Source organism: Hypoxylon fragiforme, assembly GCF_022984875.1.
Source record: "Hypoxylon fragiforme strain CBS 206.31 chromosome Unknown GGS25scaffold_5, whole genome shotgun sequence".
Classification (NCBI taxonomy): domain Eukaryota; kingdom Fungi; phylum Ascomycota; class Sordariomycetes; order Xylariales; family Hypoxylaceae; genus Hypoxylon; species Hypoxylon fragiforme.
In genome coordinates this window covers 1,622,738-1,646,623 of record NW_026054760.1, presented here as the reverse complement: position 1 = coordinate 1,646,623, position 23,886 = coordinate 1,622,738, and the positions used below count along the sequence as shown (strand labels likewise).

Sequence of the window (23,886 nt, the reverse complement as noted above, 5' to 3'; positions counted from 1 at the left end):
CTGACCCATCAACACATACGGTATCTGTATGTCTCACTCATCTACTACCTACCTAACCTAGGTACTGTAAGTACCTAATTAGTAGGTAAGTTGGTATGTATGATGTAGGTATCAGTGCTACATATGTACATATCATACATAGTGTATCTATCTACCTAGGGTAGGTATCTAAGCTTACATACCTACATAACTATCTACTTGCTTGAACTAACCTAGGTACCCTGCCTCCATACAACACAATTCTTAGCTTCCACGCTACGTTCCAAACCCCCAGAAAGTATTCCATTAGACTTCTGAATCCAGTAATAGGAGACGAGAAATGTCTTGAGAACGCCTAACTGCGGGTCTAGAACGGGCAACCTTAGAGCTTGCGCAGAGCTATTAACTATGCACTATGTCCATAGGTAGATACCGACGAATGACTACATGTATAACCGAGAGAAAGCGTTATTAGCGGTACATATTGTAGAAAAGAGGCTAGGTTTAGACGCTTCACCGTTCCATTCCCCGCCGACGTAGGTTGGATGTCTTATGTCTTGCCGAAGTGTATCGTGATCTCAGAGTGGATGCTTTCAACGTCCGATGGTGCATCTGAATGCACCTATGGACGCACCTGTGGACGCACCTATGAATGCCAACACACCCGGAGTTGTTTCTGCACAAAATTTGCACAGCCATACATACCTATAAAATACCTATAATGGCACCACACGCACCGCCCCTTCTCTTACCGCTTCGGGGACATACGCATGTCATAGTTCCATACAACGAAGATTGGGACAGCATGAATTGATGCAATGCTGCAGGCCTCACATCTGATTGGTGAATTGGCCAATTCGACCGCCATTCTTACTCTGCGGGTATGTGACAATACGGAAAACATTTAATATACAAAAGAAGTATGCATGCATATTTTGTTGAAGCGGCGATATGTCCTAAAAAGTCCGTCCAGCTACCTCCACGACAACTCTGCTTCGCACATGTCCGAATAGGTGAAGCGGTCAATACGGATCAAGAGATTCCCAACGTAAGGGGGGAGGGGGGAGGGGGTTGAGGTGTGTGTGTAAGACGTCCATTGAGCCGCACAAGTTTTGTTTAAAACGACTTCTTCTCTATTGTAGATGGTCGATGATCGATGGTCTCGGAAGACGGAAAGGAAGAGGCGTATTCTATCCAGTCTAATGTCTTGTACCTTGCAATAACCCTGCGACCCGGAAATTTGCCGAGTCTATACAGTAAGTTATAGGTATATGTACGCTATGACTTACAATATGTATGTAGCAGATCGGGCAACGCCTAATATTGGTGACAAGCGCGGTAAGAAAGAAAGCTCACAATGCAGGTCAACTATGCAATAAGAAAATTAATTATATAGATGGACTTTCAAGGTTGTTTTCAGTATAGGTGCGTGCAGTAAAGATACATTAACCAACATTAGTTATCAAGATTAAATTCTTAAGAGAAGAAAAACTTGATCATTCAAGTTGAATTCAAATTAGGTTAGGTGCAAAGTACATGCAAAGCAAAAAAGTCATCTATCTATTCGATTCTATTGGCTCAACTGGTAGATTACTTACCACAAATGGTAAGAAGATGCTGGTATACATAGATGATGCTTATTGGCCCATTTACGCATGCTACTCGACCCTAATGTCTCCATGTCCACTAAACACGGTACCTACCGGTAGGCAGCCATTTACCCTAAAAAAAGAAGTTTGGAAGTGATACTACAGGCTTAGTTACATGTTCATCTCGCTTTCGCTTTATGCTTGCATGCTTTGTGTCACAGGGCTCAAGCAGTGCTCAAGCGATGCTCAAAACACAACCTTCATCGTAGATGCAGATCGACACATTAGCGAATATCTATCTATAGTGGGCGATCATACCTACTATGCCGTAACTGCCTAATTATCGTTGTCTTGTTAAAAGGAATCTTGGTTTACTCCCCTGATGAGAAGTAGCGCGAGATATCTACTATGTAGTACCACCTAGATAGGTACAATACATGTAGAGTTACTAGGGTAGATCTACATACTCACTGGCAAGAAGTGCTAACTAACCCTATGGAACATAACAATACACCTAACCTACATCATTACCTACATCATCAATGCGTGAGACATGATATGGATTTTATGCTTATGTTGTGTTGTGTTGTGTTGTGTTGCAATCAGAGTTACAACCACCCGCAATATGCAAAAATGCCACGTGAAAAACACAGGATCGCCCCGTGACGGATGTGCATTGCATGATTTTCTGCTTACTCTGCCTACACCCTCAAGCCATTTCACGAGGGATTTCTGACTGCCCATCGACATACGATCAGGCTGTCCGATTCCAATGAGACTTGCCAAGCAAGGGGCTGGATCAGAGGCTGGATCAAGGGCTGCAGAGAACAGTTCTCGAAGAACTTAAACCCGTCCTGTCCGGATTGTCGGTAGAACGCACGAGGCATGTAAGCCATCAAACGTCAGATAGTCAGGATGCATATGAAACTGCAGTATTACTCACCACCATGATTGCTTAGGTACCTAACTTAAGTAGTTCGGCTGGTATTCGGGAGATGAATATTAGCCAAAGCCCAAGCTTTTAGATAACTATGGAGGATCCATCCTAAAGCGCGCGACAGCCTTACGAGAAGGTTAAGAAATCATCCTTGGATAGGCCACCTAAGCAATTCACAACCATCTCCATAGATTGTAGATTCAATAGGTTGAATAGGGGTTTGCATGTCTTGGCTAAACTTGCCTTTCCAGCAATTGTTGTTTGGATCATTTAAGAGTTATACTTGGTCAGGAATTCAAGACACAAATAGCATGGCTTCGTCAAATGGCAAATGTTTCCTGCATTGGTTGCAGCCAACTGGTCATCGTCTTTATCCCTTTCATTCAAAAGGGGGGAGGGGGGAGGGGGGAAGTGTAATGATTGGCTATTTTGTCTGATGTTATTCCTGCGGAAGATAGGAGAGACTGTTTCGACATGGTTGAAAGGAAGCTTCTGAGCAGTTTTGAACACTGAAGTTGGAGAAGTTTTGGGGGCCGGAGTCGAATCCCTGTTGCCCACATGGAATCAAAAGTTATTAATGCTAAAAGGTTTTGGCTAAGGTTTTGGCTAAGGTTCTTGTACCTACTGCATAGTAGGGTAGGTAAGACTGGTAAGTATCAATTGATGTACCTAGGCGGCACATTAATCACTCCGAAGCCAGGGGTAAAGAGCGTAAGCCCTAGATCAAGAAGGATGCGATCCGTCCCTGCAGTCCAACCCCATAACTCGTGTCTCGTCTATTGGAGACCCTGCCAAACGCATACTACATAGTATTCTGAGTTTTATGTGGTAAGTTCGTGCAATTAATTCCATGCGACACGGGATGTCAGCAACATTAAACTTCTCAATTGGAGAGGGACAATCTGCATAAAGCAATACCTAAAAATAAAACACGGCTTTTTTCTATTTTGTCATGATTACTTTGTTATGTTGTGTTGTATGTTGTGTAGTTGTATTCCGATTTAATGGTCGCCACCTTTAATGCTATATTACATATATGTAAAATGCACTACCTCTATACAACTAACTATAAGCGCTATCAATAACGCTTATATGTACATCCATAATAGTTTGTCATATGTAGTACATCCCTAGTAGTTACTAAACATTACCATACTTATTAGTCTCAGAACCTTACCGTAGTATTGGGGCATAGGGCTGATCATCTCAAAAAGCTGCCGAACCCTGGATTTACATTTCTGATCTCCAGATGTCAGTTAAGCAAGGATTATCACATCCATGTACTTATCTCACTTATTATGATCATCTTACCCAATCGCAAGCCTTTCCTTTTATTCGGGTCCTCTTAACTGGAAACTTAAGTTCAACGTTGGAGATAATACAAGGTACATACCATAAGTACCTACATGTAGATAAGTTGGAAATATCAAAGCGTTTTAAACCACATACATACATACATACCTAGGTACAGTATGTATGTGAAGCGGATCCACCTATATATAAAGTGATTGATGCATACTTACATTTACCTAGTGTGCCGTAGTACTTATGTACCATAGGTAGTATTGACATTATGAGCGTATTGCTTAAAGGACCTTGCGTGTATAGATTGACGTATTAATATTCCAAAGCATGTTACACCAGAATCAAATAAGGTTGCTTAGACGGCATACCCGAAACCCCAATTTGACATACATGTAATACTGGGTATGCACTTACTTACTAGGTACATATCTAGTAAGGACAATCATTGAATATACGGCATAGTATTACATACTATCACAATGTAGTAGCAGTTTTATGACAACATTGAATGTTCAACATACTATGTATGTAAATGGCATATGTATTGCCTCGCAATGCCCCGCCCCGCCCCGCTTTCCCGTTATCCGCGTACAAACGAGCGGACCGGCCCAGTTGATCGATCCATCACGAACTCGCTTACATAGTACTACTGGTGTAGTGTAGTGTGTAGTATAACGACTTGCTTACCTACCTGGTACTAGGAAGATAAAGATGGAAATTGCCAGCCACGTGCGAAGATTGAACTATGGTCGTGGATATCGGGTGGTATGGGGCCCAAGCTTGACGAGCTTGATCGAAAATAGCTAAAATAGACGAGAAATTTTCAAAAGGGGTTTGGCGTCAACTAGATGTCTAAGACTCTAAGACCGGGAGCCATTTCCCCCCTTCCCTATCCCAGAGCCAGGAGTTAAGAAGCTAAGGTACAATACACTCCGACCGTCCGATTTGTGGTCCCTGTTTCTTTCTACATAACTACACTAACCTTACATACATACCCCAGGCAGTGGCAGGCACAGTACAGTATTGTATCTAGGGTCCCTTGTAGGATTTGCGCCCGGCTACTACTAAAGACACATCCATCCAGATTCCAGATTTCAGATTACAGATCACAGATCCCATGGTGATAATCAGAGACGAGTTACATAGTAAAGGACTATTGAATCCACAAACCTCCCCGCCGAGAGCGAGTTCGCAATCGCAAATTACCTAGTACCTTATTACCATATCCTTTTTTTTTGCGGCATGTCTCTCGGAAAACATTCCGCTTACATATAGCATACGTAGTAGATACTACTATGTACAACTCCGCATAACTGACGCCAGGCTTTGACCTCTGGGGCAATAATAGAAATATGACCTCACTTTCAGTTTAGATGTTAGTACATGGTATTAATCACCATTAGGTATCAATGTAGGTAACTACCTTGGTATGTATAAAAAATAAAATAAAAAAGGACAAAGGCACTTGCATAGGCGAATCAGGTTGCGATGCTGCACGCCCTAATTCTCTTCTTACAGGGCGTTGTAACTTGTTGTTGGCATTCAGAATTTCAGATTATGTATGTACAAAACTACAAAACTACTACGAAATTACGAAACTACGAGATTGCCATGTACAAGTACGAACGCACGATGTAACCACTAATTATTGGAACATTTCTGTAAGAATCCGCCAATGAAGACAGCTAGATCGATACAGACTATGTACTATACACTCAACATCCCTGTATATTCTGCCTTCTCCGTCAATAAAGATACTTGTACTTAATAGTACATACATACGTCGGCGACCTGGACCTGCAGATGCCCGACGAGGCAACCAACCATGTACCCTAGCAGCCTGGCAAAGCAAAAAAGTATGGTGGCGTTGGGTAACTGATTCTAGAAGGACGCATAGAAGCTTCAGAAACCCCCCTATCCTGTCAGCCACATGATGCAGTCATGCTGCCCAATGAGTTCAATCTTCTTAAACGCCGTAAAAGAAAAATCAGAAATTAAAAATCAAAAATCAAAAATTAAACATTTAAAAAATTAAAAAAAGGAAAAGGAAAAGGAAAAGGAAAAGGGAAAGGGAAAAACCGTCGGAACGCCAGGTATCCGAACAGTTGGTATCGCCAACTTTAACCCCCTTCTTACCCCTGATATACATCATTGGTTGCCTAGATACCTATTATTCATCAAGCTACATATATTTCATATATCGGACATTGAGGTTATGGTCGAAGCTCCTATCAGGTAGCAGACCAGGTATATACATCTACCTACCAACCATGTAGTACTGAGACACGCAGCAAGTACATGGGCTCGCCCCAAAACATAACGTCAACAGCTCACGCCCTATGTAGCGCCCTATGTAGCGCCTTGGAAGAATAGGCTCCTTTATCTTGTAGTTCGGGACCGAAACCTCTCCTCTCCGATTCCCCCATCTTAAATGGGCCTGTTCTTATCTTCACTTTTGTCTACTGTCTACCGTTTACTGTCTACATATGTAGTAGTGTCTACTATTGATAGAATTACAGACCTAGGCTGGCTACATCTGGAGGCTTTCTGTTGGAGTTGTGGCTACTAGGTAGCAACCAATTCCACGTGTATGCGCTGCATTCCTTTGATCCTTTAAAACGCCTATATCCTGGCAATTTCCTGATGGAGAGTCTAGTGCGCCATTTTGTCAGCATGCTCGCTGTTAGGTACATACCTGGGATGGATATTTTAGGGGCTCACATGCGTGCGGAGTCGGACACGACATGATTGACGCCAGCCAGCCGCTGCCGAATTTGACTAACCTAGGTTAGTCTCGTATGGGGCCGGTTCTACAGTGCTCAGGCAACTCAGGAGTCTCAACGGCAATTCATATCTATCCAATTACAACATGCGGAGAGAAAGATAGATACGTATATTATGATTATCATCCATCATAATGGCAGGGCCCTTGTATCGTCCATGACAGATATTGAGATAAGACCAGCAATAGACAGACTATAGATCCAAGGGTCCCTTGAAAGGACCCAACTGGCTGGTTCGATCGTCGTGGCCATAAACCTGGGACTATGGAAAAGTTACAATTCCATGCCATATATTTTCCTTAATACTCGTTGTCGGATATGATAGGAGTCCAGGTCCGTGTTTTGCAACTTACTATGACATGATCTGTGGCTTGCCCCAAGCAACAGCAGGTAGGATCTGGGAAACCCACGAGATCAACAACGAACTATCCACCTTTTAGATCCTTTGCGCATGTCTAGGTACCTTTGTAGGTAGTCATGTAGGTATTCATGTAGGTCCCGTGGAGTCCGGTACGGTTAACGATGCTTTAGTCTCAATCCCTTAAGGCTTAAGGCCTAGGCGACAAGGTGATCACCATACGCTGCAATTCCGTGTTTACCTACACTAGGTAGATTTATAGCGATGCCCCGACGCGTTGAACTTCCGCGCGCCGCCCCGTCTTAGCTGCCGCGAATGGAACGCTGTGCGCTTAACAGCTCCCGTCTCGTCTTAGTCTAACGCTCTATGGTTGTGGGGGAGGATAGCTTTGAAACCCCCCTCCTGACTGTTTGGGGCTCACGATATAGTTCTTACCTTATAGACTTACCGCAGGCTGCTTCGCCTCTACGCTACCTTCGGTGCTTGTACGGTTGCCATCAAAAGGACAACGCCTATCCCCATACTCGCCAGCAAATTTTATGATCAGGAGGCCTTCTACAGACCCACCAGCAGTTATATCACATTCCATTAAGAAGCAAACCAAAAAAATCAAAATGTAACATCAAGATACGTACATGCATTCTGTAAAAGTGAAGTCACTCACGGATCGCCGACCCAAGATCTTGCTCTGCGTCTAGGCGTTTGGATATCACTGCGCATGGCTGACGTGGAGCTCGGTAAAGAAACCATTTGCCCTGTTTCCCCCTGATCTTCCATAGTACCTAGTATGTAGGGGGAAGCCCATACATGTATTGTACAATACAATACATACTTCGTACACGGGTTTCGTACACAGATGTCGCTTAAAGAAAAGCTCTGTCGAATTATTTACCCCCACCTCCATTTCAATCGATTCTAGCACTCTCCGTGCGCCTTTGTTGATGTCTACCACATGTTCAGTACAGACTGTAAAGTACATACAATAATACAATACGACACTATTCGCATTTCTTCCGTAGCTTGATAATAAGTCGCCAGTGGGTTTCCAAGGGCACGTCCGTCTGACTTGGACCCCGTAAACCACCCAACCAACACCCTAGACTTATCATCATCTCGGTTGATATGCTTTAAGTCGGTTACCCCCCCGACACGTGTTTTTGAGCCTCAATAAACAGAGTCAGAGTAATCCGCAACGGCCCATTCCCTCCCCTCCCCCCCTCCCCTTCCTCCTCCCCCCTTTCCCTTCCCCATGCCTGGCCGGGATTTGGGTTTTCTACCCGCAGAAGCGAGATCAGCACTTGACAGCTTTCAGCAGCCTTCTACGTTACACTGCTTGAAGATCATTTCCAAACTGCTCGTCCCCTCACCGCAGCGACGCTCATCGTACACACATAGCATAGTCACATAGCATACTCTATGGGAAATTCACAAGCCAATTCAGCAGCAGTAGTCGACTTCGACGCCCGAACTGAGGCCGTCGTAGAGTGGAAGGGAAGAAGAAAAGGCTGCGAAGAACCCCTATTCGCGGAGCCATACCTATCGCTCTCGCGGACCTTTTTGTTCTTTTCGGGGCGGTCACAGTACCTACATATCGCCGACGTCAAGACTTTTGTATTGCACATCAAGGTTTGAGAGTATCATTCGGGAGCTCCCTCTCTTCTCAGCCATGCGCTTCCTGCTCGATGTCTTGCATGTCAAGGGTTGACATGCGCGGGGGCTCCTTGCTACAGCCATAGGCGTCACCGACATACTTAGGCATTTATGTAGGTAGGTAGGTAGGTAGGTAGGTAAATAACTACCTATCGGCATCACAAGATGGTATTGGTGAGAGGCTTAGTAGACAAGTTTACCTCTATTAGATATTAGGTCGCATTCGCTCTTTGCGCGAGGTCAGTCTGACTGCTTTGCCCGAAAGTGACAGTGTTTCTCTGATTGCTATCGGAGCGAGAGTACCTACATCTACGAGCAGGTATGATGAACGAGTTGCGATTCTAGACCAGACACAGACCAAAGCTCTTTGATTCCCCTCTTGCATGAAATGTGTTGTGTGTCGTGTTCGGCGAACCATTGCACCGCTTGTAACGTAATCCCATACCTTACTTACCTTACATACTTTGCCTTACATACCTATATACCTATATACCTATATACCTATATACCTATATACCTATATACCTACATGCCGACCCGCCGACCCGCCGACCTACCTACTTAGTAGGTGGGCATCTAGCCTACCACTCGCTAGGCATGACCGATGTTGCAGTGCCTGACGTGACAACCGCACGCCATGCCACACCTTAAGCAAGACCCTTGGGCGAACGGAAAGGGCGCTCCCGTCCCCGTCGGAGATTAAGCCAATTCTTCTTCTTTCTTCTCCGGCACCACGAGCGCTTGCCAGGAACAGGTTGTGCAATCAAATCTCAAGCCGCCCAATTTATTATGTGCACAAATCATAATGAATGAATGACAGATGGGAGAGGAGTAGCGAATGTCGAGGATCATAGACTAAACCTAACATACTGACCTAGCCACTTCCCGGTCCCCGTATAGTCCACCGAGGTAGGTAGTTCAAGGCATGCTCAATGATGCTATCTGCAAGCCATTGGTGTTCCTCGAGGAGCTTTCCATGCACGCGACTGGTGCGCCACACTTACACGAGTCGCTATATTTGTACACAACCAAATAACCTCGTATTCACTTGCCTAGTCGGAGATACGATGCTCTACTGCCGGTATTGTTTATCGAAGGTAAGAGAGCCCCTTGTTTTCATCTCGAATAATCTATGAATCGCAATTGTCGTGGGATGGTTTGGTAAGGCGTGAGAGTCCTTTGGCTCTTTTCCCCCTTTTCAAGGCCAACGTTGAGAGGGATACCAAGAAAGGGGGCGGGAGGTTAATGAAGATCATATCAAGACATAAAAACTAGTGGCTTTATCAAATTCATGCGTCAACTGAAGATGAAGTTGCGCAGTTGACTCGCTCGATAGCCATGAATGCAACGAGCTACCCTAATCGTAGGCGAATATACACAACGACTTACCTAGATATATACACCCTAAGAGAAATTTGGTCAACGTCAAGCAGGCAGCCACCGCGCGAACCGCAGAGACTACCTCGAGAGTGTACCGAATCGTATCAAAGAAGCTTGCCTCACTCTAGTAAGAACCAATTCCCTCTGTCCCTGATGAGCACATTGCTAGCTCGTAGTATAAAGCCTTGTGTCACGAGGCGGAACCTAGAAGACGCAAAGCAATATCTTTGTTGCGCGGGGACCTCTAACATCTCTCGGAGACTGGGAAGGCTACGTTTACATGTAAGTTGTCTTTGTTCCATGTGAACCCCCATGTGGTCCCAGGTAGAGACCCTTGACACCTTGATCAGCATCATTATACCCTAGGCGATTACATGATTAACATTATGTACGAAGAGGCATTTACCTGAGCAGCATGCTCGGAAAGTAACTATCAATGATGGTTCAATTATAGCCGCAGCTCACCAACACGGTATGAAACCAAAGGTGAATATTTATGGTAGGTATCGCATTTCAGACCAATAGTCACAGAGTGATGCTGGAACGTCGAGAAGCAAATTGATGGCCCATAAGTGGGAGTTTTGGGATATGACGGATCGATGATCACAAGTAGAGGCCAATGTGTCTTCTTTGCTGCCCTCTATCAAGGCTGTCTTTTCTCAAGGAGAATGGACTAGCCTAACAGAATTGACTTTGGCCGAACCTGCTATCGCCATCTGTTTCAACCGCGCTCAGCTCACCACTGCTAACACCTGATACTGGCGGTACTGGTACTGGTGCTGGTACTGGTACTGGTACTCTTATCGAAAAATATATTGCGCTTGTCAAGGGATTACTTCGTATTCTACCTCGAGAGGATGATGAGTTTCTGAATAAGGGGGGGACCATGACCAGAAACATCAATGATACAATGATATAACTTGAAGGCTTAAAATAAGTTGAAGAGGTTGAAGAGGTTAAAGAAGTAGAATAACTAAGTTGAACAAGGGACTAAGATAACTAAGCGAATGCTTCTCGGGGCCCGGATAATCCGCTCAACCAATCAACTTTGACAAGGCCACCCCAGTCGCGTCATACCTTATCGAATCTACTAGTTAAGGTATGTAGTACGTACATGTACAGTAGATCCCACATGCATGCAAGCAACTCCAATAGGTGGCATTTACAATCATCTCTACTACTAGTAGTACATATTATTATCTCCATCTCCATCTCCATCCTAGAACTCTACCACATTTTCCTACAAACGCTACCTCTCCCTTCCACCATTCGTTCTCCCATCTTGATTTTGTTTCCATGTCGGAATGATGGGCACCTGAATTGACCCCCCCCCCACAAACTACTTTCATCATAACTCTTACAATTTATTGCTTCTTCTACTTACATAGGTACTCATTGCTGCCCACTTGGTCCCATCATGCGACTTCTCTGGTACGCAGGGGTAAGCTTTAACTACAGTTCCCTAACTCCCATATCTAAGGACTAGCCCTTTATTCTTTCTTTTTTGGTCTTGCGATCGCCTCTAGCTAACATTATGTTGTTCAATGTTCAGACCTCAACGGCCCTGGCCGCTGGCGTGATAGCTTATGCCTTCAACCAACGCGCCAATTTCTACTCTGCTATGGTCTTCCTGTCGCAAAATAATCTAAGTCTCATGGTAACCTCTCTTCTCTCTTTTCCACTTTGCCCCTCTACCGCCCGGCTACCTCGGTCCTCTGCCCTTACAAATATAGAATGGCTAATTCCTTTTCTGTCGTCTGATTTTAGATCCTCATAAACCTCGTTCTTTTGGTCTACGGCTCCTTTGTCTGGGGCCTTCAGCGATTATGTTATGGCCCCCTCCGACCTGTCGAGATCGAGCAGCTCTACGAGAAAGCCTGGTTCGCCGTGACGGAGACTTGCCTTGCCATGACCATCTTCCGCGAAGAGGTCGGTGCTTGGTTCCTTGTTATGTTCACTGCCTTGGTCACTGGCAAGGTCTGGGAATGGATAGGCGAAGGTCGTGTCGAGGTTCTGGAGCAACAGCCCCCCCTTAACCCCCGACTCTTTCACACCAGACTTAGCGTATCCCTCCTCCTTAGTGTCCTCTACGATGCCTGGCTATTCAACTACACTATCAATGCAGTCATTCAACAGGCCCGCCCCAATATGATGGTCATGTTCTTGTTCGAGTTCGCCATCTTGACCACCTGCTCATTCCGCACTGGTTTCCGATACGTCTTGTCATTGGTGGAGGCAGACATAGTGAGAAAACAAACCAGCCAGAGGTTAAACGATCGACGGCAACAGATCCGGGAGCAACGTGCCGAAATCATGCGACGCCGCGAATCCGGAGATGCCGCAGAGGCAGAAGCTGCTCAACAGGAGGAGCTACCAGACGAGGATGATATTGACGAGACAGATATCGAAGTACCGGGCTGGGAGTCAAAGGGGCATTGGGTTCTAAGTCTCGATCTCTTAACTGGTGAGTAACCTACCTAGCTTGCTGCTTGGTACACGCCATAATCAAACTAACATAAATGTAGACTTCGTGAAGCTTGGCATCTATTCAGCTTTCTTCGGTATCTTGATCATGTTCTACGGCTTGCCCATTCACATCATGCGTGACCTTTTCGTAACAATTCGTTCCTTTATCTCGCGACTTGGCGCATTCATGAAATACCGCAAGGCTTTGCAGCATATGGACAGGTACCCGGATGCTACACAGGAGGAGCTGTTGCGCGAGGACACCTGTATCATCTGCAGAGAAGATATGAGGCCATGGGATCCATCCGCTATCGGCGCAGTAGAGCGATCGCGCCCCAAAAAGCTTCCCTGCGGACATATATTACACTTTGGTTGTCTCAAAAGTTGGTTGGAGAGACAACAAGTCTGCCCAACCTGCCGAAGTCCGGTTACCGATGACAGTGCTGCTGCTAATGGTGGTGCTGCCGCTCCAGGGGCTAACTTTGGTGGGCAGCCCAATGCTCCTGGCCAACCAGCTGCGGGAAATAGAGCTGCGAATGCTGGACAACCAGCACCAGCTCGTGGTGTTGATAATATGAGAGTCTTTCAACTGGGCCCTATTCGTTTGGGATTTGCCCAAGGTAACGCTCAAAATATCCATGAGATGGCTCAACGGCTGCGTCTCCCCCTTGCCGATGCCAATATCCCTGCTGCACCAGCACCACCGACCCTTGCGCCTCCGGCCGGTCCCACCCCCCCTATCAATGGCGTGAACAACATCATGGACATGCAGGCGCAACTTCAGGGCATCTCTCAACGGATTCAACAAGAAATACAATCTCTACAGACAAGCCAAGCTGAACTACACACTCTATATGCTCTTACAGCTGAACTTAACCGTCTCCATCAGTTACAGCAAGAACCTACGGTCGCGCCAATAGTGCAACCTGGGCAACCTGGTATCAATGTTCAGTTTACTTCTTACCCGTCGGGTATACCACAACAGCCTCTACCCCCTTTTCAACATATGGCACAGATGTCACCCTTTCCCAGTTTTCCGCCTCGTTCATCAACGCCAACCGTCACTAGACATGGAGGTTCATCTTACTCTGCAGCTATTCCTGCAGGAAGTCCAGACCTCCCTGAAGGCGTCGTCATCCCTCCTGGGTGGTCGTTGTTACCCCTCCAACGTCTTGACGGCCAGCCATCACAAACTTCTATCAGCGCTCAACAACCAACTCAGCACGTTGACGCCAATGGCCAACCACCGCAGCCAGCGGATACGACAAATGAAAACATTGCGGCTACCAGTACCGCCGAGATACCTCAGGGGTCGAATCCTAGAGTGGGAGACTTAAATACTAGGAGTTTCGGGGTGCCTAGTGGGTATCCGGAAGAAGGTTCTACCCAGAGCACATCGCAGCTACAGAGGGAACCCACCGTGGTAGCCGCCCCTACCCCGATGATGCCCAACTGGGGTGGTGCTTCACAGCTATTTTCTGGCGGTGGTGGAGTTGGCGGTTCGGCCTCCACGAATGAATCCGAAACGAGGGCTGAGGAGCCGTCGACGACACCTGAAGCTTCTCAGAGCCACAGTTCCAACGAAGAACTAGAGACATCAACGAGTAGTGACGCCAAGGGCAAGGCGAAGGCTGTGACAGTCGAGGATGCGGAGGATGCAGAGGATAAATAAAGAAAAAGCGTTCATGATTCGAGTCTAATATTGGGCTCTGTATTCACACAAGGGAATCGCATCAGGGCAAGGCGTTGGTGGCGTTAAGAGTTTCATATCCTACTACGAAAACTGAATTGGTTGTGGATATGACATGAATTATCAAAGAATATTACACTGTTCTAGCCTATCCTACTAGATATTGCCAGTCTCCGTGACATCAAAATGTCCATCTCTGCTACGAGAGGGTAGATGCCGATGAACGGCATAAACTTTAGTTCTTAGAACGTCTGTAAAATGACACTCCCGAGTGAAAATGAAGAGAAAAGACTTCGAAGCACCTAGGTAGCTACATAGTATACAGATATGTACATACACTAGGCACTAAATATTAGGAGTAGGCAATCCCATTACTTAGTATCCTACGTGCCATTACCCCGTGCACCTCTCTTCCGGCGGACGCCATTCGAGACCCAAACGTGCAAAGGCCCTCTTCTCCGCTGTCAGCATATCCGGGGCCGGGCCGTGGTCATCGCTTTCGATATCCACCCAGCTGCCGTCTATTCGGCTTCGGACCCCGCTGCTATCGAACTTCCACCCCTTTTCACGCTTGCAGTACCTCCTCAGGTCTCGTTCAAACGTGGTGCCACCGGTCCATCCGATCACCGCGCATCCGGCTGTCTTCCAGGGGCTGACAATGATATCGACCCGGCGATGGGGGTTGGGGTTCTTCGGCGATGCCGTCTTGTCCCAGTGCGGATTCTGCCACACGACCAGGGCTTTGTCTAGGGTGTCAAAGCCGCTGCCTGCCTTGCGATCCTGCCCTTTCCAGGCCACCGGAGTTTGCCCACGCTCACTATTCTTAGTGCTGAGTATAAGCGTGTGAGTGATGTGGTTTGCCTTTTCGAGGCTCTCGACAATGCTTTCGACAAAGTTCAAAGTGGCAGTCGGGTCGGGATGGCTGAGAACAACGTCCACGTCACCGCTCTCTATCTTTCCCCTCCTATAGCTTCCGACGATCACCATCTGGAAGCCCGGGCAAATTCTCTGGGCGTGACTTAGGATGGTTTGGCTAATTTCCTCCACCTCGCGACGAGCAATCTTCTCTTGCAGCTCGTCGTAATACTTGAGGCCGATTTGCTGGACTGGACTTAGACTAGTCCATCCACCTTCGACGACATCGTCGAGGTCCCGCCATCCTTTGTTGTAGAACTCGCCAGCGGTCGTCTCCGCTACCCCCCATATGCTACAGAATAGCTGCAACACAGAAATCTTGGGGTCAGCTTCGGCAGCCTTGACCTCTTCCAGGTAGCTGTTCGCTTTCCATTGCCGATAGAGGGCGGCAATCTTATCGCTGCAGCCGGGCAATCTAGCAATCTCTAAACTGGGGGTTAAATGTAAATATTGCTAAACAGTTGGGTTGAAATGCTTACCAGCTGGGTGTAAAATGAGAAAGGGGTAAGCTGCCAAGGAGGCGATACTTGTGGAATAGGCCCTGACTCCGATAGCATCGCCTTCAAGAGTCCTCAGTGCCCTGATTTTCTTCAACTCCTCGATAAAGAGGTCATTGGGTGGGCTACAAGGGGTTGGACGTTGACAAGAGTATGTTGTATGCAAATATTCGGGGATGGGCGGCATGTGCGAACGAAGGTCATGCTCTGATGTTGACTCTTGAGTTAGCGTAGGCCGCTTGGTGTGGGTCGAGATCCTAGAATGTTGGGACATGGATTCGTGAGCACGAGGAGCGTTCCTTTTTGGAATACTATTTTGATCGTGGCCATCCTTTCCTTCTTGCCGGGCACGTTGAATGATTTGCTCTGTCTTGCGCCCTCGATATAACAGGTACTTGTCAATGGGCAGGACAGAACGGTGAGCCAAACTGTCGCCGAACCATGCTAATTTGAGGACATTGACAACAGACTTATCACTGTCACCATGCTCCGCGGCAGAGTCTAATTTCTGACCACTGTGGTTGATAGTTTGAGCATCAGTTCCGCCATATAGACCTTTATCGCCACCCGAAGTACTCGTGGGCGCAGGATTGTGTAAATTATTTGATCTTTTACGCTTAAGTGGAGGAGATGGATGTTGAGACTGGGTGTCTAGGTTGGGCACAGAAACGGAGAGTGTATCAATGTCTTCAGTGATGATCTTTCGACGTCTCAACTCGAACCTGGCTCTTTCTGGGTTTGATATCTTACCCAGCACAATGCTAGCCTCATTGATATCGTAGGTTAGTGTGGGGATTTTACTCTCCCATTCTGACAGACTGTCCGGGTCTAAGTGAGTGGAAAGCAAGTAGATGATTGGGAATTCAAGAGTGGTGGGTATGTCGGATGAAATGATTGAATGGTTTGCAACGCTTGTTGATGGAGGCATCGTCCTATTCCCTTACCTACCTAGGCACATAGTAAACCTTTTCTTTTTTTTATGGTATATGTGAGATATGTGAGTAGGTGTGTGAGTAGATGTGTATGTATGTATGTATGTATGTATGTATGTATGTCTGTTTGTGTGTATGTATGTGTGTGTGTATGTATGTGCGTATATGTATAGAATGATCAGTGTTTGCTGCATACATAGTATAGACTGTATACAGTGTATAGTAGTATATGTACTAAGTTAGGTACTACTTAGTACATAGTTACCTACAACAATTGATGATGAGGATCAATGATCAACGATGTAAGTACCTAAGTACATAATGTTGATGTTAAAGTTATGTTACAGTATTAAAGTTAGATAGATAACTAGTAACTTAGTTAGAATTAATTATGTCCTAGTACCTACCTACACTGTACTACTACATATGTAGACTAGGTTAGGTTAGTACTAGGTAGTACATATTACATACAGTCAGAATACATTATAATTATATATACTGTATAACATTTACAGTTGACACGCTCAATGTTCATCTCAACTTTATCATTATTCGCTCCAAGATCGTTCTGACGTGCAGATAATATCTGATATCCCAATTAAAAACCCCCTTTCGACACGGACTGATTGGTTAATCCAATTCATTTTTTACCATTTTTTACTCATCTGTAATTCTAGCCGTCTTGGTCGGTGCGAATCCAACACTTTCATTCAGCATGCCAATTTTGTAATCGTCGTCTTGCTTGACGCGGTCTTTGGAACCTCATTTATACTTCTGTCGAACCCTTTTAACATTGAACGTAACTAACTACTAGCCAAACTATCTCTTGGTACTATCGACTTTACCCAAGCCACCGGTTAATAAAATGATGGAAATCCAACTCGACATTCTTCTTTGAGTAGCATCCTCTGCTGCCACTTCGCAAACTTCGCAAACTTCGCAAACTCACCCGCCACTTCTTCCACTTCTTCCACTTCCTCCACTTCCCTTTCACCTTTCCACCCTTACCTTTCCACCCTTACCTTTTCCCTTCTACGCCTTCTACGCCTTCTACGCCTTCTACGCCTTCTACGCCTTCTACGCCTTCTACATTTGACTACCTCACTCCTTCACCGTCACTATTTTCTAAAAAATCGCTCCTTCTCCATTTCCACTCATCATGGATATGGCACAGACCTTAGTGCGCTCTGTCGCACGCGCTTTCTTCACCGCGCCCGAGGATAGAAGGATGATTCTCATTGTTGATGCTCTCGTCTTGCACTCGACCCTACGCGACGACGATTTATCCTTGCTGATGAACCTGAACACCAAAGATTTGCATAGGATCTGCGCCAAGCTCAAAGAGGAACGCTTTTTGCAGATGTATGTCTCGACCTTCTTTCTCGCGCTTCATTTTACTCGTTCAAAGCTAACCACTGTCACCAATTTTCTAGTCATAATCGTCCCGAAATCAGAGAGGGCAAGGACAAAGCCACCAACCGTACTTATTACTTTATCGATTACCGCCAGGCCATCGATGCTATCAAGTACAGAACTTTCAAGCTTGACAAGAAAGTCCAAGGCGATGCTATCCCCGCTCAAGAGAAGAAGGAATACTTTTGTCTTGTCTGCAAGGCTGAGTGGACCCAGATGGAAGTTCTTGACAACGTGGATATTCATCGTGGTTTCATGTGCCATCGCTGTGATAACATTCTAAAGTTCGAGCCTGATCGCGAGGCCGGCGGACACGAGCTTTCTACTCGTCTAAACAGTCAACTCAAGTTCATCATCGATGTCCTACCCAAGCTAGACACCGTGACCATTCCCGAAGGTGACTTCGAGACCGCACACGCCCGCGCTCTTCCTGTCATCCGCGATGCCGCCAACCAAGTCGCCGCTTCAGTTGTCGTCGAGGGTTTCGCAAGGCCTACCGCTGTGAGGGGTATGGCGAACACCGGCCCTCAAAGTATTGCTATCAGTATCACCGATACCGATGGCCCGACCGAAGCCGAGAAGGAAGCTGAGCGCGCACGAAAGGAGGAGGTCGCCCAGATGAATGCTCTACCGTCGTGGCACACCACTAGCACCGTTACCGGCTTATCATATGCCTTGAACGCCAACCCCACCGCGGTGCACAGGTCTGAGGAGGATGACGCTAAGAAGCCCGACGAATCCGCTGCCGACGCTGCGCATGACAGAGAAATGGAGGCGCTGTTCAAGTCACTAGACGAACAAAGACGCAAGGAATTAGAAGAGGAGGAGGAGGATGATAACGATGAGGATGACGACGAAGGAGGTGAAGATGAAGATGAGGAAGACGATGACGACGTTAAGGGTCGAGATGTAGAGTTCGTCGACGTTTCCGCTGATGTTAGCACCCTAGGCGAGAAGCGACTCGCATCGAGTGGCCCTACCAGCGCTGCGGAAACTCCGGCTTCTGAGAGACCATCCAAGAAGGTTAAAGTTGAAGAGCCCGCCGACGATGGCGAGAGCGAGGACGACGATGACTTACAGTTTGAGGACGTTTGAGCAGGAGTGGCACCGAGATCATAATTCCGAAGTCCACGGTAGAGAGGATAGGGCAAGAAATGGGCGAGGGTGAAAGGTATATAGAGATAAGGAGGGACACACAACTGGGGTCGGCACATGGAATACATTTCCTCATAATCACGATACCCTAGATAAACGCGGCATGGCACACGCGTTATTTGATATTCCAGGCATGGGTTTTCCTGGACGGCGTCTAAAATGGATAGTTGGTATGTATATAACATGCTAAGTAGTAATTGCATTGAAAGCTCCAAATAGCCTCGAGTAAAACAAGAACAGTGCAATGTGAAAAGGAGGGCGGGCATTTTGGCAAGTCATGTTGGAATGCGATGTGGTTTGATTGATATCTGTACGTATCTACACACTTTATCGGAAGAAGGAATATGATACAAAAAAAGGGAAGAAAATAGAAGAGGGTGTCTTTTATCTTCTCCAAGCGAAGACGCCTTTTTTTTGGTTTATAAAAAAAAGAAGAAAAAGCAAAAAGCTATCTGATCTTTTCAACGAGGCATGCGGCAAAGCCTGGTATTATTAGTACAGCCACGCACGATTCGGGTTTTGCCGTAACCTAGAAGCACTTTCATTACCTGTTCGTGAAAACCGTTCCTCGTGACATTCCCGTCCTCCGCCCCCTTCCTGTTTCTTATATAGAAGCGCCTGTTGCTTTCCTATATACGAACCCAGTTCTTACACGTATTTTCGTAGCTGTTAGAAGATTAGAATAAATTAGCATGGCCAATTCCAACATACCGCAACAAGATAATCAGGAAAGAAGAAAGAAAGAATGACGGCATGGTAGACTTACATCAAGGGTTAACGTTCGCGAACTGTTTACTTCCTGGTCCCTGTATACACCAACTAGGCTCTCGCTATCCTGGAACAGACCAGTCTTGAGACTGATGACAATAAATTGCATGCCGGGGCCCGCATGCTCGCGGATGTAGTTCTTGATTTTGTCGACGTTGGGATTGTCAAGCGCCGCGTCAACCTCGTCGAGCACGAAGAAGGGACTGGGTTGATAGCTGTGGATAGCGAAGAGCAGCGCGAGGGCAGCCATAGTCTTCTCACCACCCGAAAGATGCTCCATGTCTCGGAACCGCTTGAGGGGTGGCATAGCATGGTACTTGATGCCTGATAGGTACGGTTTATCTGTGTCCTCCTCGATATCAAGATAGGCTTGACCACCGAGTGGATACTGATCTGACCGTGTCAAATCCTTATACACGTGCGAGATCTGCTCCTGTATGTGCACGAACGCCTTGTTGAAGAGCTCGAAACGGTTTGTCTTGACCTCATCGAATGCATCCTTGGCGGTCTTGAAAGCAATCTTGGAGTCGTCGTAATCCTTTTCCGTTGCCTTAAGCCGTGCCTCGACTACCTCTAACCGTTCCATGGCTCGCATGTTGGGATTTAGCTTTTCAAGCTCCGCCGTGAGCGACGAAATCTTGTCTTGTAGCTTCTCCTCAACACTTTCGTCGTCGGGCTGTTCCAGTCAGCATCCATGTTTGCATAAGGGCTGATGATAAACAAACTTACGTTTCTGAGATCTTCACTCAACTGGTCGAAATCAACTTCGATGCCATAGTCATCCATAGCATCGTCCATAAAATCCGCCTCATCGCCGTCGTCCACATCCATGGCATCGGGGTCTCGGTGCAAGAGGTTGTCTTCGTTAGGAAGATTATCCAGTGATCCTGCCGCAAGAGGGATGTTGACCTGCTCTAATCGGCATCGTCTTAGCAAAGCAAACTTGCCAGCGCTGTTCTTCTGGACCTCCGCCTCCAATGCACTGATTGCCTTTTGCCTGCTTTCAATATCTTTGCTCCTTTTTTGTACTTCTCCCTTGGCTGCGTTGACCTTCTCGGACCTTTTGGCAAGCTCGGCCTTATACTCATCTAACTGCTCTTGTAGACCTGCGAGAGTGTCTTGGTCGTTAGCCATTGCTTCTTCGATCTTTTCCTTCTCAGCTTGATAGGATTGAACATCATGGGATAGTCGTTTATAGCGATCCTCGAGGTTGCGAAGTCTGCTCTCGGTCTCGTTGTGTCTAGACGTTTCCCAGCTTTTGTTGCTTTCTAGCCGAGATCTTTGGAGGTCGAATTGGGTGCGCTTCTCGTGAGCCTCTTGTTCTAAAGTGCCTTGTTGTGCTTCGTAAGCCCGGATATCAGCATACCCTAGCCGTTTGCAAAACTCGGCAAATATTTTGTCTTCCACTTCGGCAATTGCAGCCTTGAACTTCTCGACTGATGCCCGGGTTTTCTGCAGCTTGTTGTCTTCCTCCTTAAACTTGGGCTGCCACTCCTTAAGCTGGCGTTTGACGTGCTCTAATTCCTTCTTCTTGCTGGCAAGATTTTGGTTGAACGCACTCAATTCGCTGTTGGCAAACGCTAGGCGCTGATCAAGCCCGGCGAGCTCATTCTGCAACATTTCCTCCGCGGTGCCACGTCGATCTGTTCTAGGTAGCTTCTCGATGTCATCCCGGAGTTTATCTGCCATTTTTTGTAAGTTCTGAACGTCGTGCTCTTCGAAACGGCGTTTGTTTCCTTTGTTGTTATCTCGTCCACCGGTCATCAAGCCCGCCTTGTGGATGACAAACCCTTCCAGGGTTACTGCCTTGACTTGGATTCTGCGTTCGTAACAGACGTGCTTTGCAATATCCAAGCCATCGCACACGATCGAGCTACCGCACGCATAAGACATGGCGCGCTCGAGAGATGGGTCAAAATCAATAGCATCGATCGTCAGCCGCGCACCGGAAATGCCCTTAACAGCCGTATTCACTGCGTTGACTTTGATGTTGTCTAGTGGTATGAAGGTCATTGGCGGGAAACGTTGGTCTTTCAGATACTGTACACACTCGACGCCGGTCTTCTCGCTATCAACAATGACAGAGTCGAAGTCACGTCCAAGGGCGGTGATGACTGCTTCGTCAAACTTCTTCTGTTTCGGCTTGCATAACTCTCCTACCCTGCCTTTGACGCCTGGGTACATGCGCTTCAGAGAGGTGACCATCTCTTTCATTCGTGCTTCCTTGTCATTCTGGCGTCTCCCGTCATCAGCCTCTAGTAACTTCTTCAAGACATCTTGAAGATTCTCATCAAGCTCTGTCCGTCTCTGATTGGTTCTAACTCTCTCGGACTGGACTTGGTTGAATTCCTTCTTCTTAGCATCCATCTCACTAGAAAGTTGTTTGACAGTAGCTTCTGTGGTGCCTTTCCGTTCTTGAATCACTGATAGCTCGGCTTCCAATTTCTCCATAGCAGCTTGGTAACCGTCTACCTTGCCCTTTAGACTGTTCACTGTAACTTCATCCGTCTTTAATTGGCGATTGAGATTCTCTAACTTAGCCTGGTTCTCCGAAGACTTATTTAGTGCTTGCGCCCTTAGGGTGTTGTATTCCTTTCGGTCAGCATCGCTGAGTTCTTTGCCTTGTTTCTTCATGGTCTCCTTCCATTGATCCTCGAATTGCTTCTGGGCTTTTTGGACTGTGGCTAGATCCTTTTCTATCTTGGCGATTAATTTGCGCTGCTCGTCTCGTTCTTTTCTTACAGCATCGATCCTCTTCCGAATCGTGTCGGCTTGGCTAGTTGTCTGCTGAACCTTTTCTTCGATGGGAACGAGACTGTTCTCCTTCTCCTCGATTTCCTTCTCTTGACGCTTGATCTGGCGCTCTACTCTGTGAACTTCCTTGGCAGCATCAGCTTGTTCCTTGCGAGCAGCCTCGAGTTTCCTCTCGAAGGATTCAACGTTGCGCCTAAATTCCTTGAGGTTCTCCTGGTGGTCCTGGATCTTAGCACTGGACTCGTCCATGACTTGCTGAAAATGGTAAAGCTTCCAGAGGATATGGGTGACTATAGCGTCATCACGCTCGTCGGTTTTCCTTTGAAAGTTCTCGGCCTCGCGTTTTTGTTCCTGGTACTGCTTGATCTCAGAATTGATGCCACGACGTCTCTGTAATTGGAAGGCAGAATTTTCGGCAGCCTGGTCCGCTTCACTTTGGAGCCTCTCGTACTCGGCTTTATACTCTAAACTACCAGAGATTTGCTCTATCAGGCGTGTAAGATCATGAGGCGACTGGGCAGCGATAGCCTCGACATCGCCCTGGAAAACAAGAAAATTTCGGGCCTTGATAAGGATATTCTCTGCCTCGAGAGCTTCGTTGTACTGTTGGGCGGTAACGACCCGGTCATTAATGCGGTATTCGCTCGACCCACCACTCGTAATACTGCGTTTCCATCGCTGCTCATCGCCAGCATCGTCCTCGTATACGGCCATGACCCACGCGGTTTTAGGATCGCTGCGGTTTGGTTTGTCATTGTCGTCGCCGTTAACGTGACCATTGGCATGTCCATTCGTTGTTGGCTCGGCAGCTGAGCCATCGTCGTTGATCTTGGAAGTCTTGAGGACTCGACCACGGTACACTAAGTCTTTGAGATGGGCAGAACGGAGATGCGACGATTTGATACCGAGGACAAAGGAGATGGCGTCCATACTACGGGTTATCAGTATACAAGGCATTTTACATTAGATCATTCTCAGGGGACACAATAGAACATACGAATTCGATTTGCCGGATCCATTTGGACCGATAATGGAGGTGAAGTAGGAGTCGCCGAAGAGAAGCGTATGATGACCCTTGTAGGATTTGAAGTCTTGAAACGGTCAGCTTGTCGCGCACAAAAATCTTTTACGGAATACGCACTAAACAGCTCGAGACGAATGAGTTTCCCCATCTTGACTCAGCTGGCATGAGTCGCTGTAAAATTTCAAGGTTAAGTGGTTGTATAGTTGGTGGGTGACTTGGTGGGTGACTTGGTGGGTGGCTTGGTGGGTAGACAGAGACGCGACGCGAAAAATATACGAAAGGGTATCGCTA

At 46.7% G+C, this 23,886-nt stretch overlaps 4 protein-coding genes across 4 annotated transcripts; 2 read left to right on the top strand and 2 right to left on the bottom strand.

Moving 5' to 3' along the window:
• Positions 1-11,138: 11,138 nt before the first annotated feature.
• Positions 11,139-14,119, top strand: GGS25DRAFT_531586 (uncharacterized protein; the record flags this gene model as incomplete). Its single annotated transcript, XM_049265508.1, has 4 exons — positions 11,139-11,422; positions 11,534-11,638; positions 11,749-12,445; positions 12,507-14,119. The coding sequence occupies exons 1-4, from the start codon at positions 11,399-11,401 to the stop codon at positions 14,117-14,119; spliced, it is 2,439 nt and encodes an 812-aa protein (XP_049116638.1). The 5' UTR covers positions 11,139-11,398.
• A 411-nt stretch (positions 14,120-14,530) lies between these two features.
• Positions 14,531-16,477, bottom strand: GGS25DRAFT_514296 (Nucleotidyltransferase; the record flags this gene model as incomplete). The annotated part of the gene is made up of 2 exons (XM_049262976.1): positions 14,531-15,477; positions 15,532-16,477. The coding sequence occupies 2 exons, from the start codon at positions 16,475-16,477 to the stop codon at positions 14,531-14,533; spliced, it is 1,893 nt and encodes a 630-aa protein (XP_049116637.1).
• A 523-nt stretch (positions 16,478-17,000) lies between these two features.
• On the top strand, positions 17,001-19,308 carry GGS25DRAFT_490507 (uncharacterized protein). The gene is made up of 2 exons (XM_049261003.1): positions 17,001-17,843; positions 17,915-19,308. The coding sequence occupies exons 1-2, from the start codon at positions 17,641-17,643 to the stop codon at positions 18,987-18,989; spliced, it is 1,278 nt and encodes a 425-aa protein (XP_049116636.1). The 5' UTR covers positions 17,001-17,640; the 3' UTR covers positions 18,990-19,308.
• A 389-nt stretch (positions 19,309-19,697) lies between these two features.
• GGS25DRAFT_514295 (RecF/RecN/SMC protein) lies at positions 19,698-23,743 on the bottom strand (the record flags this gene model as incomplete). The annotated part of the gene is made up of 11 exons (XM_049262975.1): positions 19,698-19,715; positions 19,816-20,493; positions 20,547-22,517; positions 22,560-22,793; positions 22,824-22,826; positions 22,863-22,890; positions 22,930-23,156; positions 23,190-23,249; positions 23,280-23,502; positions 23,569-23,662; positions 23,713-23,743. The coding sequence occupies 11 exons, from the start codon at positions 23,741-23,743 to the stop codon at positions 19,698-19,700; spliced, it is 3,567 nt and encodes a 1,188-aa protein (XP_049116635.1).
• Between the last annotated feature and the right edge of the window lie 143 nt (positions 23,744-23,886).